The 22,255-nt window shown below is 39.2% G+C and overlaps 1 protein-coding gene across 2 annotated transcripts in view; it reads left to right on the top strand.

Annotated features, from left to right (window-relative positions):
- The window catches only part of TMTC1 (transmembrane O-mannosyltransferase targeting cadherins 1), a gene marked incomplete at its 5' end in the record, with an annotated part of 260,055 nt that overhangs the window by 101,981 nt on the left and 135,819 nt on the right, over positions 1-22,255 (top strand). For both annotated transcript variants that reach the window (XM_082666290.1, XM_082666289.1), the window contains 2 exons: positions 19,221-19,302; positions 20,451-20,554. In XM_082666290.1, coding sequence (XP_082522416.1) covers positions 19,221-19,302; positions 20,451-20,554 — 186 coding nt within the window. The remainder of the gene's footprint in view (positions 1-19,220; positions 19,303-20,450; positions 20,555-22,255) is intronic.

Raw genomic sequence — 22,255 nt, 5'->3', positions numbered from 1 at the left:
TTATCAGTACCTTCTATACCCTTAACTTATTTTGAAGCAAATCACATACCTTATATTATTTAGTGTATACACATGTCAATAGGACTCTAAAAGGACTCTTAAACACAACTATAATAGAACTGTCATATCTAAAAAGAACACTAATTCTTAATACCATCAAATAGCCAGTCATTACATTTCCCCTTTTTTTTCATGTTTTTTCACTTGTTTGTTCTAGACAGAATACAAATAATGTCTATACATTGCAGTTGATTGATAGGCCTCTAACATCCCTGTTAATCCATAAGTAGCTACTCTTTCACTTTTTCCTTTTCTTTCTTGTTTTTATTTTTTGCTTTTTTCAAAGATAAACACAGCCAACATTAGTTGAAGTAGTGAAAACAGATTTTATTCAGTAACTACTGATGGTAGGGGAAAGAGGTGAACTCCATTTCAATTTGTGCAAAGGTGATTGGGCATTTCAAAGGGAGAATGAGGTGTAGTGGGGAGGGGGAGAGAGTGGAGACTCAAGCAAAAAATTATGAAGGATTGGTAAGTGTAAATGTGATTAGGCTAGTTGTGTCTGCTAGCTGGTAATTACTGAAGTGAGGATTTTATCCTCCCACAGAGACTTTATCCATCTCACTTTTGCTGTGGCTTTTTGTTTTTGTTTCTGTTTTTTTTTTTTTTTTTTCATTTTGTCCTTTGATGCTTCCCACAGTCTGCATTTTGCTGAGTGCATCTCCATGATGTCGGTTAATGTTTTCTTCTATCTGCTGTATTTCCTGTAAATTGATAGCTAGATCTAGAGGTTTGATTGCATTCAGGCTTTCTATTTTTGGCAAGAATACTTTGTAGATGGTGTTGTATACTTCCAGGAGAAAATAAATAATTCTGGTTGTTTTTCTTTTTGTAAAGTGAGTTGCCTTATGCCTAGATCCATTATTTCAGTAGGGATTGGAAAATAGTGCTATTCTAATTCTATCATTCTCTATTCATTCATTAGCTAGAATATCTACCAAGAGAAACATTCCTTCATGAAATATTTGGTTACCCTGGGGGTACAGTTTTTATAAGCAACACAGATGCTTGATTTTTGTGCTTTATTTGCTAGTTTTTCTGTTGATGTTCAAATGTCCATCTTTGGTCAGTGGAAGCTTTCTCCAGGTTGGTCCCTAAGTCCTTTTGATGCAGCCATGGTTGTCTTCCCTGATATTCCAGGTATTCCATGATCATCTTATACATTTTCTACCCTAGACCTGGAAACCCATTTCTCCAAAAGCTTGTGGTTCATTTTGTGAGTGATGTATAGGACCAAAATTAGGGCTTTCACAGTGCCCATTGCTACTGAATAATGACTGTTTCTAGGACTTTTCAGTGGCAAGTTCTGTCAAAATTGATTATCTTTAAAATATGAAAGTAGGTAATGAGTTCATTCTGATACTTTCAATTCACATTTAGAACTGCAAGGCTTTTGACCTCACCGCATCCATGGTGCATCTCTATCTCCCTTCCTGCCACTGAAAATTGTGGCTCCCAACACCACCAGCATGATTACATATTCGTTTTACCCCACATTACTCACATGACAGTCTCAAAATAACAAAACCAATGCGACCAGGAACAATATGATTATTAAAAGTAGTTTGTGAGTTTTTAATAATTCTTTTTGTTTTTAAAGTATATGGTGTGAGGTATATACCGTACAATTACTGTTTTAAATTTACTTGATATAGTTCCTGTCTGTATAGTTATGGCTCATTTGTTGCATGCTGCTTTTGATTTTTAGGATTTGTTATTTTCTTGGCTTTGATTTTGTTTTATAATCATATAAACACTGCTTCTAAATCTACAAAACAAGGTCACTCAGAGAGGTCTATCCCAGTCCTCTCTGCTCCGTTGGCTCCCTCTATCTGTAGGTAACTCTTTCTTCTTTTTTCCTTCTTTATCTTCACCTTTTCCTTCTCTTTTTCAGTTTAGTTTAGCTTTAATTTAAAGTAAATAATTCTCCCTCCTCCCATCTTAAATAAGCGGTAGCATATTATACTTTTTTCTCACTGAGTAATATATCCTAGAGACTACTCCATAGCAGTATATTAGGGTCATCACTATTATACTGTCATAGCTCCTTAAGAATTACCGAGGTAGCCCAAATGATTTCATTTTTGTCTGCTCTTTAGCCTTTGCTTTTCATATCTGCTTTTGAAGATTCTATCTTTACATATTTTTAACTTTCTTGTTTTGTTTTTTGTTTTTTTATGGTATGCGGGCCTCTCACTGTTGTGGCCTCTCCCGTTGCGGAGCACAGGCTCTGGACGCGCACGCTCAGTGGCCATGGCTCACGGGGCCAGCCGCTCCACGGCATGTGGGATCTTCCCGGACCGGGGCACGAACCCGTGTCCTCTGCATCAGCAGGCGGACTCTCAAACACTGCGCCACCAGGGAAACCCAAGATTATCAAATTCTTTTTAATTTCTGGTGTAAGCTTGATTTGAATTTAGCTTTAAAATATCAACCTCTACTACAATCAACCAGGCAGCTTTATAGTCCAGTAAATTCAGTCGTTACAGTTCCATTGATTGCACATGTAGGGGACTCGGTACAGTTTTAATGGTTGTTAAACACTTGTTGCTTCCTGCTCTCCCTTCTTCTTTTTGTTATTTTAACAAAATGGTACTGTAAAGAATACCTTATATTGGCTTATCCAAGTAGAAAAGATTTGTCTGACAGCTAGAAAATATGGATGAGAAAATTCTAGTTCTCATGTTTCCAGAATTAACAAGCTCAACCAATTAGTAGATATCTTCCAGCAGAGAAACACTTGTTTTTGGTTAAACTCTCACTCATAAGAAACAGCAAGTCATGGATTAAGAGAGAGAGTGTGTATGTCTATAGCAGGGAGAAAAAAACTAATTTTGCAGAATTTATGATTTGGTTACTCCTTAGCATTTTATTCTACTTCACTCCACTAACCTGCTAGAGGATGGCATACAGGGTGACCTTCTCCTCCTGGTTTTCCCAGGACATTCCCAGCTTGGGCACTGGAAGTCCCATGTCCCAGCAAGCTCCTTAGTACTAGGAAGACTGGACTGGTTGGTCACACTTGATGTCAGTCCAGCCTCGTGTATGGAAATCTCTAGGCTCGGGAAACTTCAGACTAGACAATTTTCAGAGGACTTTTAGTTGGGCTTAAATTTAGTTTAGGACAGGAAAAATGCATTTGTTAAAATAGCTGTCTCAAATTGGGCCCTGATATCAGTGGGGTTTGTAAAGGGAGTGTTAAGACTTACATTATCAAGATTTTTAAATTTTCATTTTGATGAATTAAATGCCTTCTGTGCAAAACACTAGGCTGAATCTACAAAGGAAACTCAGCTGAGTTAAGACAGAAAGAAGCACTATTCTTTAATTGAACATTAAGTGACTTTGCACATGGTTTGGTGATTGGAAACATAGCAACACTGTGGTAGTATGTCAGTGAGAAAATGAAATTGGCTGCAAAGGAAATGGGAACTATTAAACAAGTGGCTCTGGAAGTAATTAGGACAATGAAGCTGTCTAGTGGGTATTAAATAATAATGGATCAGGGCAGCTGTTGGTCTGTAGCGGAATTTATGTGAAGGGGAAGAAGCTGTGTGGGCACGAGGCATGTTGGGTGGTTGATGTTTGGGCCAGGGCACCTTTTGCTCTTTGGGGTGAATTAGGAGAAAGGCCCCCTTCCTCAGGGCAGATGCAGCCAGCACCGGGGCGCACGGTTGTTGATTGGCGCATGAGCTGGATTCCAGCCCTTTTAGTCCCCTCAATTCCACTCCTCAGTCAGCTCGCTCATGCAAGAGCAGCCTGCATTTGAGCATCTGACTTCAGTATCCAAGCTGAATTAAAGGAACCCCATGAACAAGAAGAATGCCAAAAGCCAAATGAAAGCTTGGTCTTCTAGGAAAATATTTTGTTTCTTTGCCTTCTCCTTCCAAGAAGGAGGGAGCTGATAGAACTTGAGAGAGATGAAACCCTTTTTCCATCCTTCAGTGAGGTGAGCCTCATTGAAATCCTTTCAACAACCTTGTAAGGTAGAAATTATAATGACCATTTTATGGCTGAGGTTCCCGAGACCAAGGGAGATTAACGGGCTTGCCTCGTCTCCCAGGTTCACCATGTCCAGCATCCACTGTATATCAAGGGAGGCATAATTTGAGAGCTTAGGATGAGGGACCCATAGAGATTTCACCTGGCAAACAAGGCATCATATACAGAGATAATTAAAACTTAGAAAACTGTGATATTATAACAGTATTTTCTAAATGTTTAGTTTGGAACATATAAGCAAAATATAAATAAATATAATTAAACGTGAATATATATATGAATAATATTACAGGGACTGGAAGTTCTAGTTCCTTTGGCAACTTTTCTACTTAGGCTTTTTATAGTATGTTTAAAATGTAACCCTTAGGTCTAGAAGGAAATTAGAAGAAAGTTTTAAAAATTATGTAACCCAAAGAAATATGCATTTGAAAAAAATGTAGACAATTATTATGGATTCCTAACTTATGCAATAACAATAGACATTATATGCAAACATTAAAACTGACAATTTATATGACTAATGGTTGTTTCTATGTTATGTGTACTCTGTGCTAAGAACCGCTGTGATTCTTGTTTTTACTGTGAAATCTTAGTTATAGCTGTCTCCTCAGGAGCTTTCAGTGTGCATGAGCTTTGGAATTTAAAAACAAAACCAGATTGCCCAGAGTTGAAGTATTAAAAGTTTTGAATTTTTAGTAAATGTCATAACATACATTACCCTCAATGTAAAAAATGGAGTTCCAAGGAAAATAAAACTTGAATCCCCCAAAGTAGGGTTCTTGTAGGAAAAGTGAATTTTAAAAATGTTTGCCAAAATCACACAGGAATGACTGACCCCCCACTTTCTGGTCCTTGCAGCTCCGACAGTCAGTCCTCCTTGCCTTAAATATAAAGGGCTTTAGGGGTTGGAGCCAGTGAAATGGGATGTCTCTGGATGTTTGTTTCTCTTCTCCTGTGTCACCACTGCTTATGTCCCTGTGAATGGTACTGGGTTTCCTTAGGCCACTTACTCTGCTGCAGGCCTTTGACCACAGCAAGGGCAATGCTGCAGGGAGGTTATTTATTTCAGGAGTAGCCATGGTCTGCAGGAAACCCAGTCTGCCAAATGTCCTCCTTGGCCTCTACATGAACTCAATGAATGGAACCATGTGTGCTTGGGAGCTTCTGGATTTACTGTCTGTTGTTATGAGTTGCTACAGTGTGCGTGAGGATGCGGCGGCGGGGGGTGGGGGTGGTGAGTAGGCTGTGCAAGGCTTTAGATTGAAAGCTGGATTGGAGAAAGTGACTTTGTAAAGGTTTAAGTGAGACTTTCTCCTCTCCCTGCCCTAAATCTAAGCTGCCTGGATCTGTAGCACAGACCCCAGCCTAAGTTCCTCTCCCAGTTACAAGCATGAAAGTGGGATAGAGAGAGACCTAGCTGGGCCAACCTGGCCTCTGTTCTACATAGATGCAACAGTGGAGGAGAGACCAAGAAAGGATGCTGACCTGTAACACAAGATGGCCTCTCCCTTTAGCAGTGGTGGCCCAGTCTATGTCCTGGGTACCTAGGGAGCAGGTCAGAGTTGGGACTGTGGGGAGAGGCGGTCCTGCTCCAGGTACTTAAAGAGCCCTAATGACAAGGGTGACACCAGGTGAGGAAGCTTAGGGGAAAGGTAGCTGCCTGGTTGAGATGGCTTTGCCCATATGTGGCTAAGCAAAAGGCAGGTGGAATCAACATCAATCATATTTAGGTATATTCTACTGCTGTTCAAGCCATCAGGGTTTTATAGTTTCAATTTAACTTTTCTGCATTCAGATTTCAGACACTTGACTGTGAAACACTGAGGAGTGCAGCAAGTACAGGTGTAGTGGCTCCTTTGCTGTGTTTGCAGGGAGCCCTCATTGCCCAGGGCAGGCTGTGCTTACTCCAGTCCCTGTGCAGCAATATGGGCACCCCTGCTCTTAGCCCCTTCTGGCTTCCCCTGCTCTCCCATCTTTTGTCTCTCTAGGCCCAGGTCGAGTCTCGCCTATTCCCTACATCCTCCCTTCCTTTTCCAGCCCATGTTGATTTCTTCCTTCTCTGAACTCCTTTAGTCCTTTATCAAGTGAACTGCTCCTTGGGGCTGTTAAGAAAGTACAGAAAGGTTGGTGTAGCGTTGAGACGTGGGCTAGGGAACCAGGTGCATAGGTTCAAGCCCCAGTTCTTCTAATTACTGGCTTTATGATTTCAGGAAAGTTCATTCACTTCTTTATGCCTCAGTTTCCCCATCTATAAAATGAGAATAGCTATAACACCTGCTTCATAGTTGTTATTTGTTGTTGGTGGTGGTGTGTGCGTGTTTAAAGAGTTAATGCATGTGCTTAGAACAATTTCTGGCCTATGTTATGCACCTAATAAATGTTAGCTGTTATGTAAATGTTAAATGTATGCATTTAATCCTTTCATATATTGCTTCTAATATTCAATATTTTGCTTGTTAAATTGAATATTGCTGGGGAGAGGGTTTAAGATAGCAGCATTGGAAGATCCTGGACTCACCTCCTCTCATGGACACAACAAATCTATAGCTACATGTGGAATAATTAATTCCCTCTGAAAAGGACCAGAAAACTTGATGAACAGAGTCTCTACAATAAAGGGTGGAAGGACAGCATTGAGATGGGTAGGAGAAACAGAGATACAATCTTGTCAAAGAACAAGCCACACCCCAGCTGCAGCAATGCACAGTCCGAAGGAGCATAAAGGTATGGATCCTTTCCCTGAGGAGAGAAAGATCCAAGCTCCACATCAGGCGCCTCAACCCTGTAATTCTGCACAGGAGAGATGAGGTCCCAAAACACCTGGCTTTGAAAGCTAACGGGGAAGACACCCAGGAAAGCCATAGAGCTACAGGGGATGGAAACCTGCTTTTAAAGGGCTTACATGTAGACTCACTCTAACCAAAAACCAGTATGAAAACACTATATTAAAAAAATGCATGGGGCATTGGTGAAGGGGACCCACTTACTAGTCTTGAAGCATCTGCTGGAGAGGGATGCTCCCCAGGAACTGAGACAATGGTGGGGATCATTTTTATGACCTCAGGCTACCTTGCTAATTCTGGCACTGGCAGGTGGCATTTTGGAAATCTCCATCTAACCTGTTAGCACCAGTACACACGTCTTTCTGAGAGCCCCACATGCCCCTGCACCCTCAGCCGAGCCTCATAGCCTGCCAGGCCCTGCAACTGTTTTGGAGGCCAGCCCCACCCACCAGCATACCACAGCAGCAGCCATGGCCCCATCTCAACTAGAGGACACATAGCCTACATAGGGGACCTCCCTTGAATGGGAAGGTATAACGTTTATAAATGTATATGCACCCAACAGAAGGGCACCGTGATATATAAAGCTAATATTAACAGACTCAAGGGAGAAATTGAAAGCAATACAATAGTAGTAGGGGACTTTAACACTCCACTTATATTAATGGATAGATCATCCAGACAGAAAATCAATAAACATCAAATGAAATGATACATTAAACCACACTGACTTAATTAGGTATATAGAGAGAATATTCCATCCAAAAGCAGCAGAGTAGATTCTTATCAAGTGCATATGGAAGATTCTCTAAGAGAGATTACATGTTAGGTAACAAAACATGTCTAAATAAATTCAAGAAGATTGAGATCATATCAAGCATCTTCTCCAACCACGATGGTGTGAAATTAGAAATCAATCACAAGAAAAAAACGGAAAAAAATACAAATGTAGAGATTAAACCACATGCTACTGAATAACCAACAGGTCATCAAGGAAATCAAAGGAGAAATAAGAAACCTAGAGACAAATGAAAACAGAAATTCAACATATCAAAATCTATGGGTTGTAGCAAAAGTGGTTCCGAGAGGACAGTTCATAGCAATACAGGCCTACCTCAAGAAACAAGAAAAATGCCAAGCAAACAGTCTAACTTTACACCTAAGGGAGCTAGAAAAAGAAGAACAAATGAAGCCCAAAATTAATATAAGAAATGAAATAATAAAGATCAGAGTGGAAATAAATGAAATAGTGACTTAAAAAAATAGAAAAGATCAACAAAACAAAGATTTTTTGAAAAGATAAACCAAATCAACAAGCCATTAGCTAGACTAACCAAGAAAAAGAGAGAGGGCTCAAATAAATAAAATCAGAAATGAAAGAGAAGTTACAACTGATATCACAGAAATGCAAAGGGTCATAAGAGACTGCTATAAACAATTATACACAAACAAATAGGGCAAAGTAGAAAAAAATGGATAAATTTCTAGAAACTACAGTCTTCTTAGACTGAATCATGAAGAAATAGAAAATCTGAATAGATCCATTACCTAACAAGGAGATTGAAACAGTAACCAAAAAGCTTCTAACAAACATAAGCCCAGGACCAGACAGCTTCACTGGAAAATTGTATAATACATTTAAAGAAAATTTAATACCTATTCTCAAATTCTTCCAAAAAATTGAAAAGGTGGAAAACCTTCCAAATGCATTTTACAGAGGCAGCATTATCCTGATTCCAAAAACAGACAATGACATCACAAAAAAAAGAAAATTACAGGCCAATATCCTTGATGAACATAGATGGAAAACTCCTCAACAAAATATTAACAAACCAAATCCAACACTATATTAAACGGATCATACACCATGATAAAGTGGGATTTATTCTAAGGAAGCAAGGATCGTTCAACACCTGCAAACCAGTCAACATTATACACTACATTAACAAAATGAAGGATAAAAATCATATGATTGTCTCATTAGTTGAAGAAAAAACATTTGGCAAAATTCAATATCCATTTATGATAAAATTTTTCAACAAAGTGGGTATAGAGGGAACGTTCTTCAACATAATAAAGACCGTATATGACAAATCCACAGCTAGCATCATACTCAACAGTGAAAAGCTGAGTGTTTCCTCTAAGGTCAGGAACAAAACAAGGATGTCCACTCTCGCTGCTTTATTCAGCATAGTATTGGAAGTCCTAGCCACAGCAGTTATATAAGGAAAAAGAAAGAAAAGGCATCCAATCTGGAAAGGAAGAAGTAAACCTGTCACTATTTGCAGATGATATGGTACTATATATAGAAAATCCTAGACTACACCAAAAAAACTGTTAGAACTAATAAATGAATTCAGTAAAGTTACAGGATTCAAAATCAATGTACAGAAATCTGTGGTCTTTTTATATACTAATAATGAAATATGAGAAAGAGAAATTAAGAAAACAATTCTATTTACAATTGCATCAAAAAGAATTAAATACTTAGGAATAAATTTAACCAAGGAGATACAAGACCTGTACATTGAAAACTGTAAAATACTGATGAAGGAAATTGAAGAAGATACAAAAAATGGAAAGATAGTTCATGTTCAGGGATTGGAAGAATTAATATTGTTAAAGTGTCTGTACTACCCAAAGCAATCTACAGATTTGGTGCAATCCCTGACAACATTTCAATGGCATATTTCACAGAACTAGAAAAACTAATTCTAAAATTTGTATGGAAACACAAAAGACCTCTGTCAGCCAAAATAATCTTGAGAAAGAAGAATGAAGCTGGAGGTGTCACACATCCTAATTTCAAGCTACACTACAAAGCTATTGTAATCAAAGCAGTATGGTACTGGCACAAATACAGACACATAGATCAATGGAACAGAACTGAGAGTCAAGGAATAAACCCACTCATCTATGGACAATTACTATACAACAGAGAGCAAAGAACATACAATGAAGAAAGGACAGTCTCTTCAATAAATGGTGTTGGGAAAACTGATGCAAAAGAATCAGATCAGACCATTATCTTACACCATGCACAGAAATTAAGTCAAAGTGGATTAAAGACTTGAATATAAGACCTGAAACAATAAAATTCCCAGAAAAAAATGTATACAGTAACTACATTGACTTTGATCTTAGCAAAGTTTTTTATGATTATGATATGTTTTATGATATGATTCCAAAGGCAAGATAAAAAATAAAATAAAAAACAAATAGGACTACATCAAATGAAAAGCTTTTGCACAGTAAAGGAAACTATCATAAAAACAAATAGGCAACCTACTGAATGGGAGAAGATATTTACAAATTATATATCCGATAAGGAGTTAATACCCAAGATATATTAAGAACTCATAAAACACAACAAGAAAACAAACGACCCAATTAAAAATTAGACAGAGGATCTGAATTGACATTTTGCTCAAGAAGACTACAGATGACCAACAGGCACATGGAAAAACGTTCAACATCACTAATTATCAGGGAAATGTGAATCAAAACCACAATGGGATATCACCTCACACCTGTTAGAATGACATATCAAAAAGACAAGATATAACAAATGTAGAGGATGTGGAAAAAAGGGAACTGCTGTACACTACTGGTGGGTCTGTAAATTGGTGCAGCCCCTGTACAAAACAGTATGGAGATTCCTCAAAATAATTAAGTAGAACTATTAATACTATATGAACCACCTATTCCACTTCTGGATATTTATCTGAATATCACAAAAAATATTAATTCAAAAAGATTTCGGCACCCCTCTGTTCATTGCAGCATTATTTACAATAGCCAAAATACGGAAACAGCCTAAGCATCCATGAAATACTCCTCAGTCATTAAAAAGAATGAAATCCTGCCATTTGGACCTTGAGGGTATTTTGCTAAGTGAAATCAATCAGACAGAGAAAGATAAGTAATGTATGATTTCACTCATATGTGGAATTTTAAAAAAAAAAAAACAACGAACAAACAAAAAAACAAAAACTTATAGATACAGAGAACAGATGAATAGTTAGCAGAGGAGGAGGAGTTGGAGTGTGGGGGAAATGGGTGATGGGGGTCAACTGTATGGTGACGGATGATAACTAGACTTGGGGTGGCGATTACTCTGTAGTGTATACAGACGTTGAACTATAATGCAGTAACCGGAAACTTATATAATAAAAAAATTAAACATTGTTGTTGGAATAGCTTGTTGTTTTTCACAGAGATGTAGTTGTAGCAGCCTTTTTGTTAATTTCCTGAATTGATCAGGTATCTTCTGGTATCCTGAATTAACATCCTTTAAAACATGTTATTGATACGTTTGTACTTCGAGAGTAGTATTTGAAATTTAATCATCTTCCTGGAAGGTGAAAACATATTCAGTTGGCAGTGATTGAAAGATAGAAGAGCATTGATGGTTAAGAGCACAGGGTGGTTTTATATTCTGACTCTTCTGGCTTACTACCTGTGGGACCTTGGGACAAGTTACTTGACCATTAATGCCTCGATTTTCTCCTTGTAAGAGGAAGATACTAAGAGTGTACATCTTATAGGAATGTGCTAAGGATTATACACATAAGAACTGTGCCAGGGGCACAAAAAACTTTCACTACTATTATTGTTAACAGAATGTGTGTTTCTTCAGTTTACCAGGACAATCCAATATCAAATACTCTTTTTCACTAGCTTAGTTGTACTTGAATTTCTCCGCCCACTTATCCCAATAAAGGGGATAAAATCAGAAGGTGTGATGATAGTTTGTCTGTTTTTAATCTCTTTCTTAGTGCAAAAGTTTACTTGTGTATCTGCACAAATATGTATTGCAAGTAGCAGTGATTTCATTTCCATGGGTTTCTTAGAGACTCTGGTGTACGAGTTTGGACTGATGGGCATAAAGGAAAACCCATAGCAAGTGCTGTCTTTCAGCATCGTTGGAGACGAGACAGTGAAAAGGCATGCAGTCGGGCATCAGAAAAGTCAATTCTGGTTTGGATTCACTGCTCACCAGGTCTGGATCTGCAAGATGAGGCCAGTGCTGTCTGTCTGGCAACCTCATGTGGATCTTTGGAGGATTAAATGTTAGACTGGATTGAAAAGCCCTTTGACATAGAAAATGCCAGACAAATACGTAATATGCATCTTCTTGTGATACGTTCCTATTATGGCAAATTAAATATTCTGGTTAGTATAAAGATTTTATGCATGCACTAAATTAATGACCAATTAACATAAAATTAAAGTATGTTAAGAAGAAACTTAACACCCAAATCATACTGCTAAATAGATGTAACAACACAAGCTTTTCTTATTTATCCTTATGAAAAGGTCTCTCCACCTACTTGGACTAGAACCTCACATCTGTTTCTAAATCTGATATCTCAGGAACTTCCAGAATAAGTTCTGTCCACCATGTTCCCCTTTGGACTTTTGGGCCCTTTGCTCTCTGTTATGGACCTCAGTGTGGACACGGTACCAGTGTCATACAGTGCCGATGCCCCACTTCTGGAAATCAGATTGGGTCATCTCTGCCTCAAGCCCTTCACTGACTGCTCACAACCATCAGAAAAAAGCCCAGACTCCACAGTGGGATGTGAAGGACCATGGTAACGTGGCCCCAGCCTGCCTCTCCAGCCTCCCCGCTCAGCCTTCTGCCACTGTTAAATCCTGCAGCTAGATGACCGTCTCTCACTTCCTCATCCTGCTTCCCAACTCTCAATCCTAGGCCCCGTATATGTGTTTTTCACGTTTTCTCCTCACCCAATTCACCCCTCCTCTTCCTCAGGTGTCAGCTTCATTGTCCCTCTCTTGGGGCATCCTTATCTCCCTCTCCGTTTCTGCTTGCAACTCCTCCCTGTGGGGCTGGCTGATCATATCACGGTGCAGTCACACCCTCCTAATCCTGTTCACCTTCTCCTTGTAGCCATCTCTTCTCATTTAGAATTTCTGAATCAACCCACTGTACATGGAGTTTGCATTTCGACCTGCAACAATCACTACATACATTAACGTTTAAATGGATACCTCTTAAAAGACGCCTCAAGGATTGTGCACTGCCTCAGCCCATTCATTGGTATGAAAAGTTTTTATTATAGGTTTTATTGTAGATCGGTACTAACTGATAAAGATGAACTTTATCATTTTTAATTAAGTAGAAGTCACTGTGTTGTTACCAAGCAGAAATGCCATTTAATAAATAATCCGTGTTGAAAGTGTACTGAATAAAGCAACTCCGTTTTACTTTTATGCTATGTCGAGTAGCGGGTGCTGTGGATTTGGGTTTGGGTCTCACCTCTGCCACTTGCCAGCTTCGAGATCCTGAGTGAGTACCTCCTTCAGCCTCATTAACAAGGTGGGGACAAGTATGGACTCACAGCGCTGGTATGAGAACTAAATGAGATTTAAAAGGTAAAGCACTTAGCACAGTGACTGACATATATTAAATGCATTAAGTATCCCCTATTATTAATGAATTGAAACTAGCCTGCTACTTTAATGACAAGCAAGAGTGATAATCACCAAAACTGAATTTTTGGTTTACATATAAAAAGAATAAGAATTGGTGCCTCTGACTAAATTCATTGCAGCAGGAATGTAAATTAGCCCCTCTGACTAAATTAATGAAGCCTGAACTCATTGACCTTTGACACTAAAGGAACGTGACCTTTTGCAAGTCAAATAACACTTTGGGGCTCTTTTTCTTTTCACCTGTAAAACTACCTGAGCTGTTTCGATCCCTTCCATTTCTAGCTCTGATTTTCAGAATGGTTAAAAGAACTGAAATCATATCCCCCTTTGCCTTCTCTGTCTTTATTTCCACTATTCTATGTGTGATAATCTAAATATTTCTTTGCAAGTAACCTGCTGAGCTGAGTTTAAATTTTCAAGAAGAAATGTTACCAGAGCCACAGAATGGGGTACTGAAAGTCACTTTGGGTTTCTGAGTAGATTGAACTTAGAAATTCATTTTATCTTAAAACAGCTCCTTCCCTTTGGAATCTGCATCTGAATATCAAAGAAGACATCAAAAGTAGTTCTGCTCCTCTATAGAATGCCACTGGTTATTGCAATTTAGGTGAGGCGCTTTATGGGTTCAAGGAGAGTGCAATCAAAGAGAGAAACCGAAGACACTTAAATTTCTTTTGTTGTTTTTGTTAATCTTTTCATCTTTTCTAATGTGAGCTATGTCTTTGCTACTTTGGTCAACTGAGAGATCTTTTCTCTCTCTGTTTCAAAGAGAAGCAGGATTTCTAAACTCCTACTCTAAAAAGCCCTGAATTCAAATTATTTTTCTTTCTTTCTTTTTTTGGTCATAGTATGTGACTCTTTGTTAATTTTCTTTACTACCTTGAAAGAGCAGGAGAAATTAAATCAGTATGACAGGTGTTCTAGAAGGAATTTTGTATATAGCTTTCTATAATTTATTAGTATATTGATTTTTTAAAAATTATTTATTTTGGCTGCGACAGGTCTTAGTTGCAGCATGTGGAATCTTTGTTGCGGCATGTTGACTCTTAGTTGCGGCATGCATGTGGGATATAGTTCCCCAACCAGGGATTGAACCCTGGGTCCCCTGCATTGGGAGCACGGAGTCTTACCCACTGGACCACCAGGGAAGTCCCAGTTTATTAGTGTATTACTAAATAGTAATAACTTGTAGCTGAGATATTTGCCACTGGAGCTGTTATTAAGGCAAAAATTATCAGGTTTCTGAGAAGGGCTGGATAGTCTAATATAGTATTCTCATTTAATCCACCAGGAATCCTTCAGCTCACTGTCCAAACCCCAAGCAGTGAGTTCGTATTTTGTACCCAGTCTAGCACTGGAGGGTAAGGAAAACACAGATAAAGAAAAGAGGGTGAGTGGGGGCAGATAAATCTTTTTAAAATTCTGTTAGGGTCCCTAAACATTTATTGATCATCTTGCTGTATGTATCAATTAGCTATTAACACAATAATTCTGTGTTAAAGTTCAGTGACTTAAAATAATAAGCATTCATTTAACCCTCAAGATTATGGGGTTGGAGGCTTCCCTGGTGGCGCAGTGGTTAAGAATCCGCCTGCCAATGCAGGGGACACAGGTTCTAGCCCTGGTCTGGGAAGATCCCACATGTGGCAGAGAAACTAAGCCCGTGCGCCACAGCTACTGAGCCTGTACTCTAGAGCCCGCGAGCCACAACTACTGAAGCCTGAGTGCCTAGAGCCCGTGCTCTGCAACAAGAGAAGCCACCCCATGAGAAGCCCGCGCACCGCAATGAAGAGTAGCCCCTGCTCGCAGCAACTAGAGAAAAGCCCGCGCGCAGCAACAAAGACCCCACGCAGCCAAAAATAAAAATAAATAAATTTAAAAAAAAAGAAAAAAGATTATGGGGTTGGTGACTTTGTTACCGAATTCAGATCTCGGATACGAGAGACAAGCGCTGGTAGAGACAGAAAAGTTCCTTTTATCAGAAAGCTGGTTATCTGGGGGAAAGGCGGACTTGTGTCCCAAAACCATCTCTGAATGTTCTGCGTGACTCTGAAAGTTTTTAAAGGGAAAAAGGGGAAGTAATCTCAGTTAATCATTGAAATAGGGGGTCAGGGTCATTGCCATCCCCCACTGTGCACAGGCCTGTGGGCCCCCTGTGATCTTTTTTTAGATGCTTATCTTGTTCACACAGTTTGTTTATGAGATTACTGAAGGGGAAAGCTAGGGAAGAGATCTGGTCATCTGTTCGTTACTTATTCTTCATTTCTATTTCTTTGATCTAAGGAAAGAACCAACAGGTTAGGCAAAGTGTTGTGTGATCAAAAGATTTGAAAGGTTTGGGCCAGAAGTTAGTTAAAATATAGCTTTGCTAAAGTGACAAGACAAAAGGGACCTCCTGCAGAGAGTTCTTTCCTGAAAAAAGCTGCTTACAACTTCGGGTGGCAGGTTGTCCTGGTCTCACCTAAGACCTCTCAATGGCATTTGAGGACCGAGTATCTATGGAGGGTAACCTCAGTGAGAAGTCCCAGTTAGCTCTGAGTATTTGAACATGATCAACTGAGGAGGTGGGTGTTAGTAGTTAGAAAATTTGGGGTCAGAAAACTTGGGGTGTGAGGTGCACAGGTTAGGAAATTCATTTTGGATAATCTTGATCTTACTTTATTTGCCTAAAATCAGAAATCGTTAAAAATGCAGAATTTGGTAATGCCGATACCCCATGCTAATGTTAAAATATTTTTTTCATGTGCATCAGCAAATTTCAAGGGTCTGCTTAAAAGTGAGGGATCAACTAGTATTTGCTTCACCCTAATTGCTGGGCATTCCTTTTTTTAAATGTCAGTAGGTTTTTCTATGTTTTTCTTTATTTGTCATCTTTGATGTCATCAGTTGGTGAGAACATCCAAGGATCATAATATTTTGAACCTGAGAGGGACCCTGAAACCACTGAGTCTAACTGTCATTGATATAGCAAGGAAATGAAGCTCCTGTAGATTTCTACCAAGTTATGCAACAAATTAGTTTGAAGCACAAGAATAGAACCCTGGACCCTTGCTTCCTATTCTAGTGCTTTCCTCAGTGGTTTGGTTTTGTTGTTGGCATGTTCTCTGGCTTTGCAGGGAAAACAATGGAGAATTTGACTGAAGTTGAAAATTAGCAGTGGTGGCATTTGCATATCCTTGTGTTTCTAAGTCATGCTCAGCTATATTAACTTGTGATTGAAATGAGTAGCTGAGATAATCTGATAATATGGTTAAGTATTACTTCTAGTTTTTCAGTGTCCTCCTCTATTAAAAAGGAATTACAGGCTTCCCTGGTGGCTCAGTGGTTGAGAGTCCACCTGCCGATGCAGGGGACGCGGGTTAGTGCCCCGGTCCGGGAAGATCCCACATGCCGCGGAGCAGCTGGGCCCGTGAGCCATGGCCGCTGAGCCTGTGCGTCCAGAGCCTGTGCTCCGCAACGGGAAGGGCCACAACAGTGAGAGGCCTGCGTACGGCAAAAAAAAAAAAAAAAAAAAGGAATTATAATGTTCTTCCTCAAGGAATTGTTGAAATTACAAAGAAATTAGTACATCACTTACGTTTGTATCTGATACATATTATTTGCTATTTTTATTATTATTATTATTTGTTGTTTCTAATTCACAGACATCATGGACTAAGGGGGAAAAAATTCTACTGTCCAATTTCATTGTAGGAGGGAGAGGAGGAGAAGATGCAGAAAATTCACCTCTTAGACTGCTCCGTGTATGAGCTAGTAACCTCAGCCTCTGACCTCGTGCTTACCACAAAAGGGGGGCCATGTCATTTTGGCTTATTTTCTCATTTAATTTTGGTCAACAACTGGAAATTGAAATCTTGAAAGGAGGTCATTTTTTTCAGCCACTGCTCCCTGTGTCGTTCTAGGCTTTCATTGCTTTGGGATGCTACATTTAAAGAGTAACTTATCTGACACCTTTAACTGAACTTTTTGAGGAAATAGAACTTCTCAAGGAGGAAGAATTTGCAAACAAAGCGACACTTTATAAATGTCTCTGAAATAACCATCACAGTGAGCTTTCAGTGAAACAAAATATGAATTAACTAAGTTTAACATCTGAAACCCTGTGGTTTGTTTTATATAAGGCAAACCACTTCTAATTTTTCCAGTGTGTTAAAATAAACAAGCAACAGAGGGAACCTGAGAAATGAAGTTTCTAAAAGCAGACCAACCCAAGAAGGACTTTTTCATTCAGAAGTGTTGCAACCCTTTTCCTTCCCACGCTGCCATTCCCTTTCCCTTCCTGCTGCCACTTATCCACACCCTGTAAAGGAATAGCAGAAATGTCCAGGGTTGGTCTTTGTTGAGTTGGCCTGAAAATGATGGTGATAGAGGGGGAGCTGAGAAAATGCACGTAGCAGTGCTTTAACTTTTTGGAATCACAGACCTAGCTGACACTGGAGATCAAAGTCAAGGACTTTGTCTCAAAGAAATGCACAGATGCAGACATACACAAAATCTCCTGTGCAGTTTCAGGAAGCGGTAAACTCCCTCAAGCCCATTTCAGGACAGAAAAGATGCACCTGCCTCCTGAGAGCTGATAGTATTCCTGGCCTTACTCCTTGCCAAGCTCTCTTTTGAGAGCTGAGAGAAGAAAGAATTTAAATGTAATGCTTGGTGGTGGATCCAGTCCAGAGCTTGCTAAGAGGTGGCTCTGTGTACTGTTTTTTGGAAGAAGAAAAGGGAAGCTAGAAGGAAGGGACTTGCCCCTTAGTGACACTGTCTCCTCCTTACGGTGCCACTTGGATGCACTTAGCTGTAACAAAACAGGAACCACGTGTATTTTGTAAGCAGTCAAGTTAGACATTTCTTTGTGAGCTGCTAACCCACTCAGGTCTTCAAAAGGATCTCTCTCCTTATAGAACATCCTTGCTGTGTGAAGATACCACATTCAAGTGCAGATTTTAAGAGTTTCTGGGGGAGGATTCCTTTGAGGAAAAATTAGACTAAAAAAAGTAAAAGAAAAAAATGAAAAAAGGCAGGGGAAACAAGGATGAGGTGGGAAATGTTTGCTGGATTATGTGGTTCAGTTTGACTTTTTTCCCTACACTTTGTACAGAAATTTGCCTGTAGGTGAAAAGGACTTTAGGGTTTCCTGAAGTTTGTTGACAATCTCCTCTTGCTTCCCTTTCATCATCTTTATTAAAACCAGCCAATCACATGTCTTCTATGTGGATGAGTACAAGTGGGTGAACTGTGGGAGATGCAGGGTCCACACAAGTTGCTGCCCCTCTAGAAGTGACATTCCTGTAACCTAGTCTGGTTCCAAAGGTCATAGGCAGATGAGGAAATTATCCACTGCATATGGGTGAGCTCTGTTTGACCACCAATGCTTAATAACTTTGTTACCTTGGATAAATTACTTAACCTCATAAAATCTTAGCATCCTTTTTTTTTAGGGGTAAGACATTTGTGAGCTAGTTTGTGGGTGGAAGACATTATCCCTCTCAAATTACATTCAGTAGGCAAATTAAATCTTATTTTGCTTAAGATCATCCCTGTGACTAGTGTAATCATATAGTTGCCAGAATACCTGGGTTATTTGGGATTAGATGGGATAGTAATATTTATAGCTAACTAGTTTACAGTTAGGTTGTGTTCCATATATTATCGCATTTATTCTTCACAACTTTCCTGTGAAGTAGATACTATTATTTTCCACTCTTTTATAAGTGAGAAAGGTGTGCAGAGATGTTAGAAAACTTGCCCAAGATCATGCAGACAGTAGGCAGCAGAGCTGGGGGATTGAAACCCACGTGGTCTTGTTCCAGAAGCCATGCTCTTAGCTATGATCCTTTCCAGCCTTCTTTTGAAAGGAAAACATTATTTGTGGTAGACTCTGACACTTATTTAAGATGTTTTTTTTCTTTCCTGTTTCAGGTATCTGACAGCAAGCCGCAATAGAAATTTCTTGCTTACCATGAGGCCATTCTTAAAAAGGGCCATTTTGGTCATAAGTTATGTAAGTACATATATGCTTTTGAAATAGCTGATAAGAAATATTTCACTTTAATTTGACTCAGAGACATGATCCAGATTGTTTGAGTCAGCAGTAGCGTCTAACAATATGATCTTAAGATCAAAGAATTTACACGCTATAAATGTTACAAAGCCTTGGGATGTATGTATGGAAGCATTCTAGGGATATGTGAACTCAATGACACCAGCAGTATTAACTATAATACTTTTCGTGCCGTTTTCAAGGTGCTGATGCTGTGTTGTCTCTGCAACACAAACCTGGCTGTATCGGTTATCTAGTGCTGCACTTATATAAAAAGCATTCATGAAGTAAGCCAGTGACATTCATGGGAAAAAGTCCAGGCTTAACTACCTCCCAAAATTAATCTTTACCTTTTATTGAAGCAAAGATTTCCCTCTGACTTTATCAGAAACAACATAATTGGTCCTATTGAAATGAGAATGACATCTAGAAGGTCTGTGTGGGTGCATTCTTCTATAAACAGAACTTATCGCCACAGAAGTGTCTCTGGCCTCTGGTTTTCTTATGCATCTTTGCAACAGGATAGCACCATTCAGTGATAAAATTCCACTGAGTAGACACAAAAGGTGTTTCTTGGGGTTGTTGAAATAACTCTTGCATGAGTGGTCTGCTCCAGAGCATTTGAGAGTTGGAGCACTTCCAAATGTATTTATTCAGGACACAGAAGTATCATCTATTATAGTTTAAGTTAACTTTCATGGGGCTCTGTGAGAGGGATGGTTAATAACCTGGGCATTGGAGACCAATGACATGGGTGCAACTCCTGGATCTTGTAATTTACTAGCTGTGGGATTCTGGGCAAATTGGGAGGCCTCAGGTGGATGGAAAGCCTTCAGTGGATAACAATGGATAACAGCTCATAAGTGCTTGAAACTGATGACTGTTATTAAGATTTGCTTGCCTTTCCATCCTCACCTTCATTGTTTACTCTTCCCTCTACCCAATTACTTTCCTACTCATCTTCAATGTTAGGATTTTACAGAAATGCTCACTAGGAAAAGTGTTTGTAGATCAAAATATTTGTAAAGCATCTGAAAGTATCCTCCAGAAAGGTGGGGCTTACTCCCGACAATCAATGAGTTTCTTACCAAGTCTTCTTTTCTCTGAAGGTTATTGTTGTTCTGTACTTCCGTCTGTGGATAATGGGAGGATCTATGCCCCTCTTTTCAGAGCAGGATAATCCAGCTTCATTTTCACCTTACATTCTTACAAGGTCAGTAGAAATACATTTTTTTAAGTTTACTTGGTATTTATCAGGTTGTTTTAAATAATCTTAAACAATGTGTTGTCTTTGCATTTTAAGGAAAGAAAGGTTGTGTTCTATTCAGGGCATGTGGAGAAAAGAAACTACTGTTTAGATGTTTGGAATTCTTTTCAACAAATGGTGCTGTTTTGTCAATATTATTGGTATTGTTCTCATATTGGTATATATTTGTTTACTCAACAAGCATTTTGTTAGCACTTATCAATAATAAATATCTATTGAGGGACTTCCCTGGCGGCACAGTGGTTAAGAATCTGCCTGCCAATGCAGGGGACGCGGGTTTGAGCCCTGATCCGGGAAGATCCCACATGCCGCAGAGCAGCTAAGCTCGTGCGCCACAACTACTGAGACTGCACTCTAGAGCCCGTGAGCCACAACTACTGAGCCCTCGTGCCACAACTGCTGAAGCCCGCGTGCCTAGAGCCCGTGCTCTGCAACAAGAAGCCCACGCACTGTAACGAAGAGTATCCCCTGCTCGCCGCAACTAGAGAAAGCCCATGCGCAGTAACGAAGACCCAATGCAGCCAAAAAAAAAAAAAAAAAAAAAAAGCTTTTGAGTGGCTCATATGGCAAATGTTACAGGACAATGCACTGAGAGGTGTGTAGAGGTTGATTGGACATTATAACTACTTGTAAGGTTAAAATCAGCAGGGAAGTTGAAAGTGGCGAACAGAAATGAACAACAATTTTTGCTAAGATACAGTCAATTATATCTTACCATTTGTCCTTAAGAGATTTAGGATAGTGGATCAAGAAGTGACGTTGACCAATGGATCTTGATCATTGAGAGGGTTTTAATTCCTTACCCAATCTGCTGTGATGTACTTCTGACACTTTCAGATATAATTATATTTGACAGTTTTCATAACGTTTCTTCAGGATATATTATTCTATAATGTTTATACATTAAGGTGTACTGTTCTTAAATTTTCATAGTTTTATGTTCTTTTTAATGTCTAATATCATTTTTGTAATAGTGACCTTCCCTTTTCTGTGTTTGCAAAGACATAATAAATCTGAAACCTTGACCAACAGCACATTTATATTTCAGCTTACTTGTCTCTCTTAGGGATGGGAGATTGTTGGATTTTGTTTTTTTTTTTTTTAATTTTTTTTTTTTTTTTTTTGGTACACGGGCCTCTCACTGCTGTGGCCTCTCCTGCTGCGGAGCACAGGCTCCGGACGCGCAGGCTCAGCAGCCATGACTCACGGGCCCAGCCTCTTCGCAGCATGTGGGATCTTCCCGGACCGGGGCACGAACCCGTGTCCCCTGCATCGGCAGGCGGACTCTCAATGACTGCGCCACGAGGGAAGCCCGGATTTTGTTTTTATAAAGCCAGGCTTCCTTTATTTCATTCATTTACTTTATATGTTTTAATTGATAAATTTCTACTCTTTTTTCATTGTATGTTCTTCTTTTTTGTTCTCAGTGTTTTCTGCCTTTCTAAAGACTATTTTCCATTCAAAAAGGATACTTCCAATTTGTTTGACCCATTTTTCTAATAAATGTTATGTCACAGTTGTTTGCATTACTTGCAACATCTATTTGTGTTAAAAAGTCTTGAATATGCTTCAGAAACCATATGGTATACAGCTTCCAGTGTTGGCTTATCCCTTTGTGATAGTCTAGAGACTTATAAATTGTTGTTT

This window comes from Grampus griseus, assembly GCF_964374135.1.
Source record: "Grampus griseus genome assembly, chromosome: 11".
Classification (NCBI taxonomy): Eukaryota; Metazoa; Chordata; class Mammalia; order Artiodactyla; family Delphinidae; genus Grampus; species Grampus griseus.
Note: the sequence above shows the minus strand (reverse complement) of the source record. Positions and strands in the feature narration are given on the sequence as shown.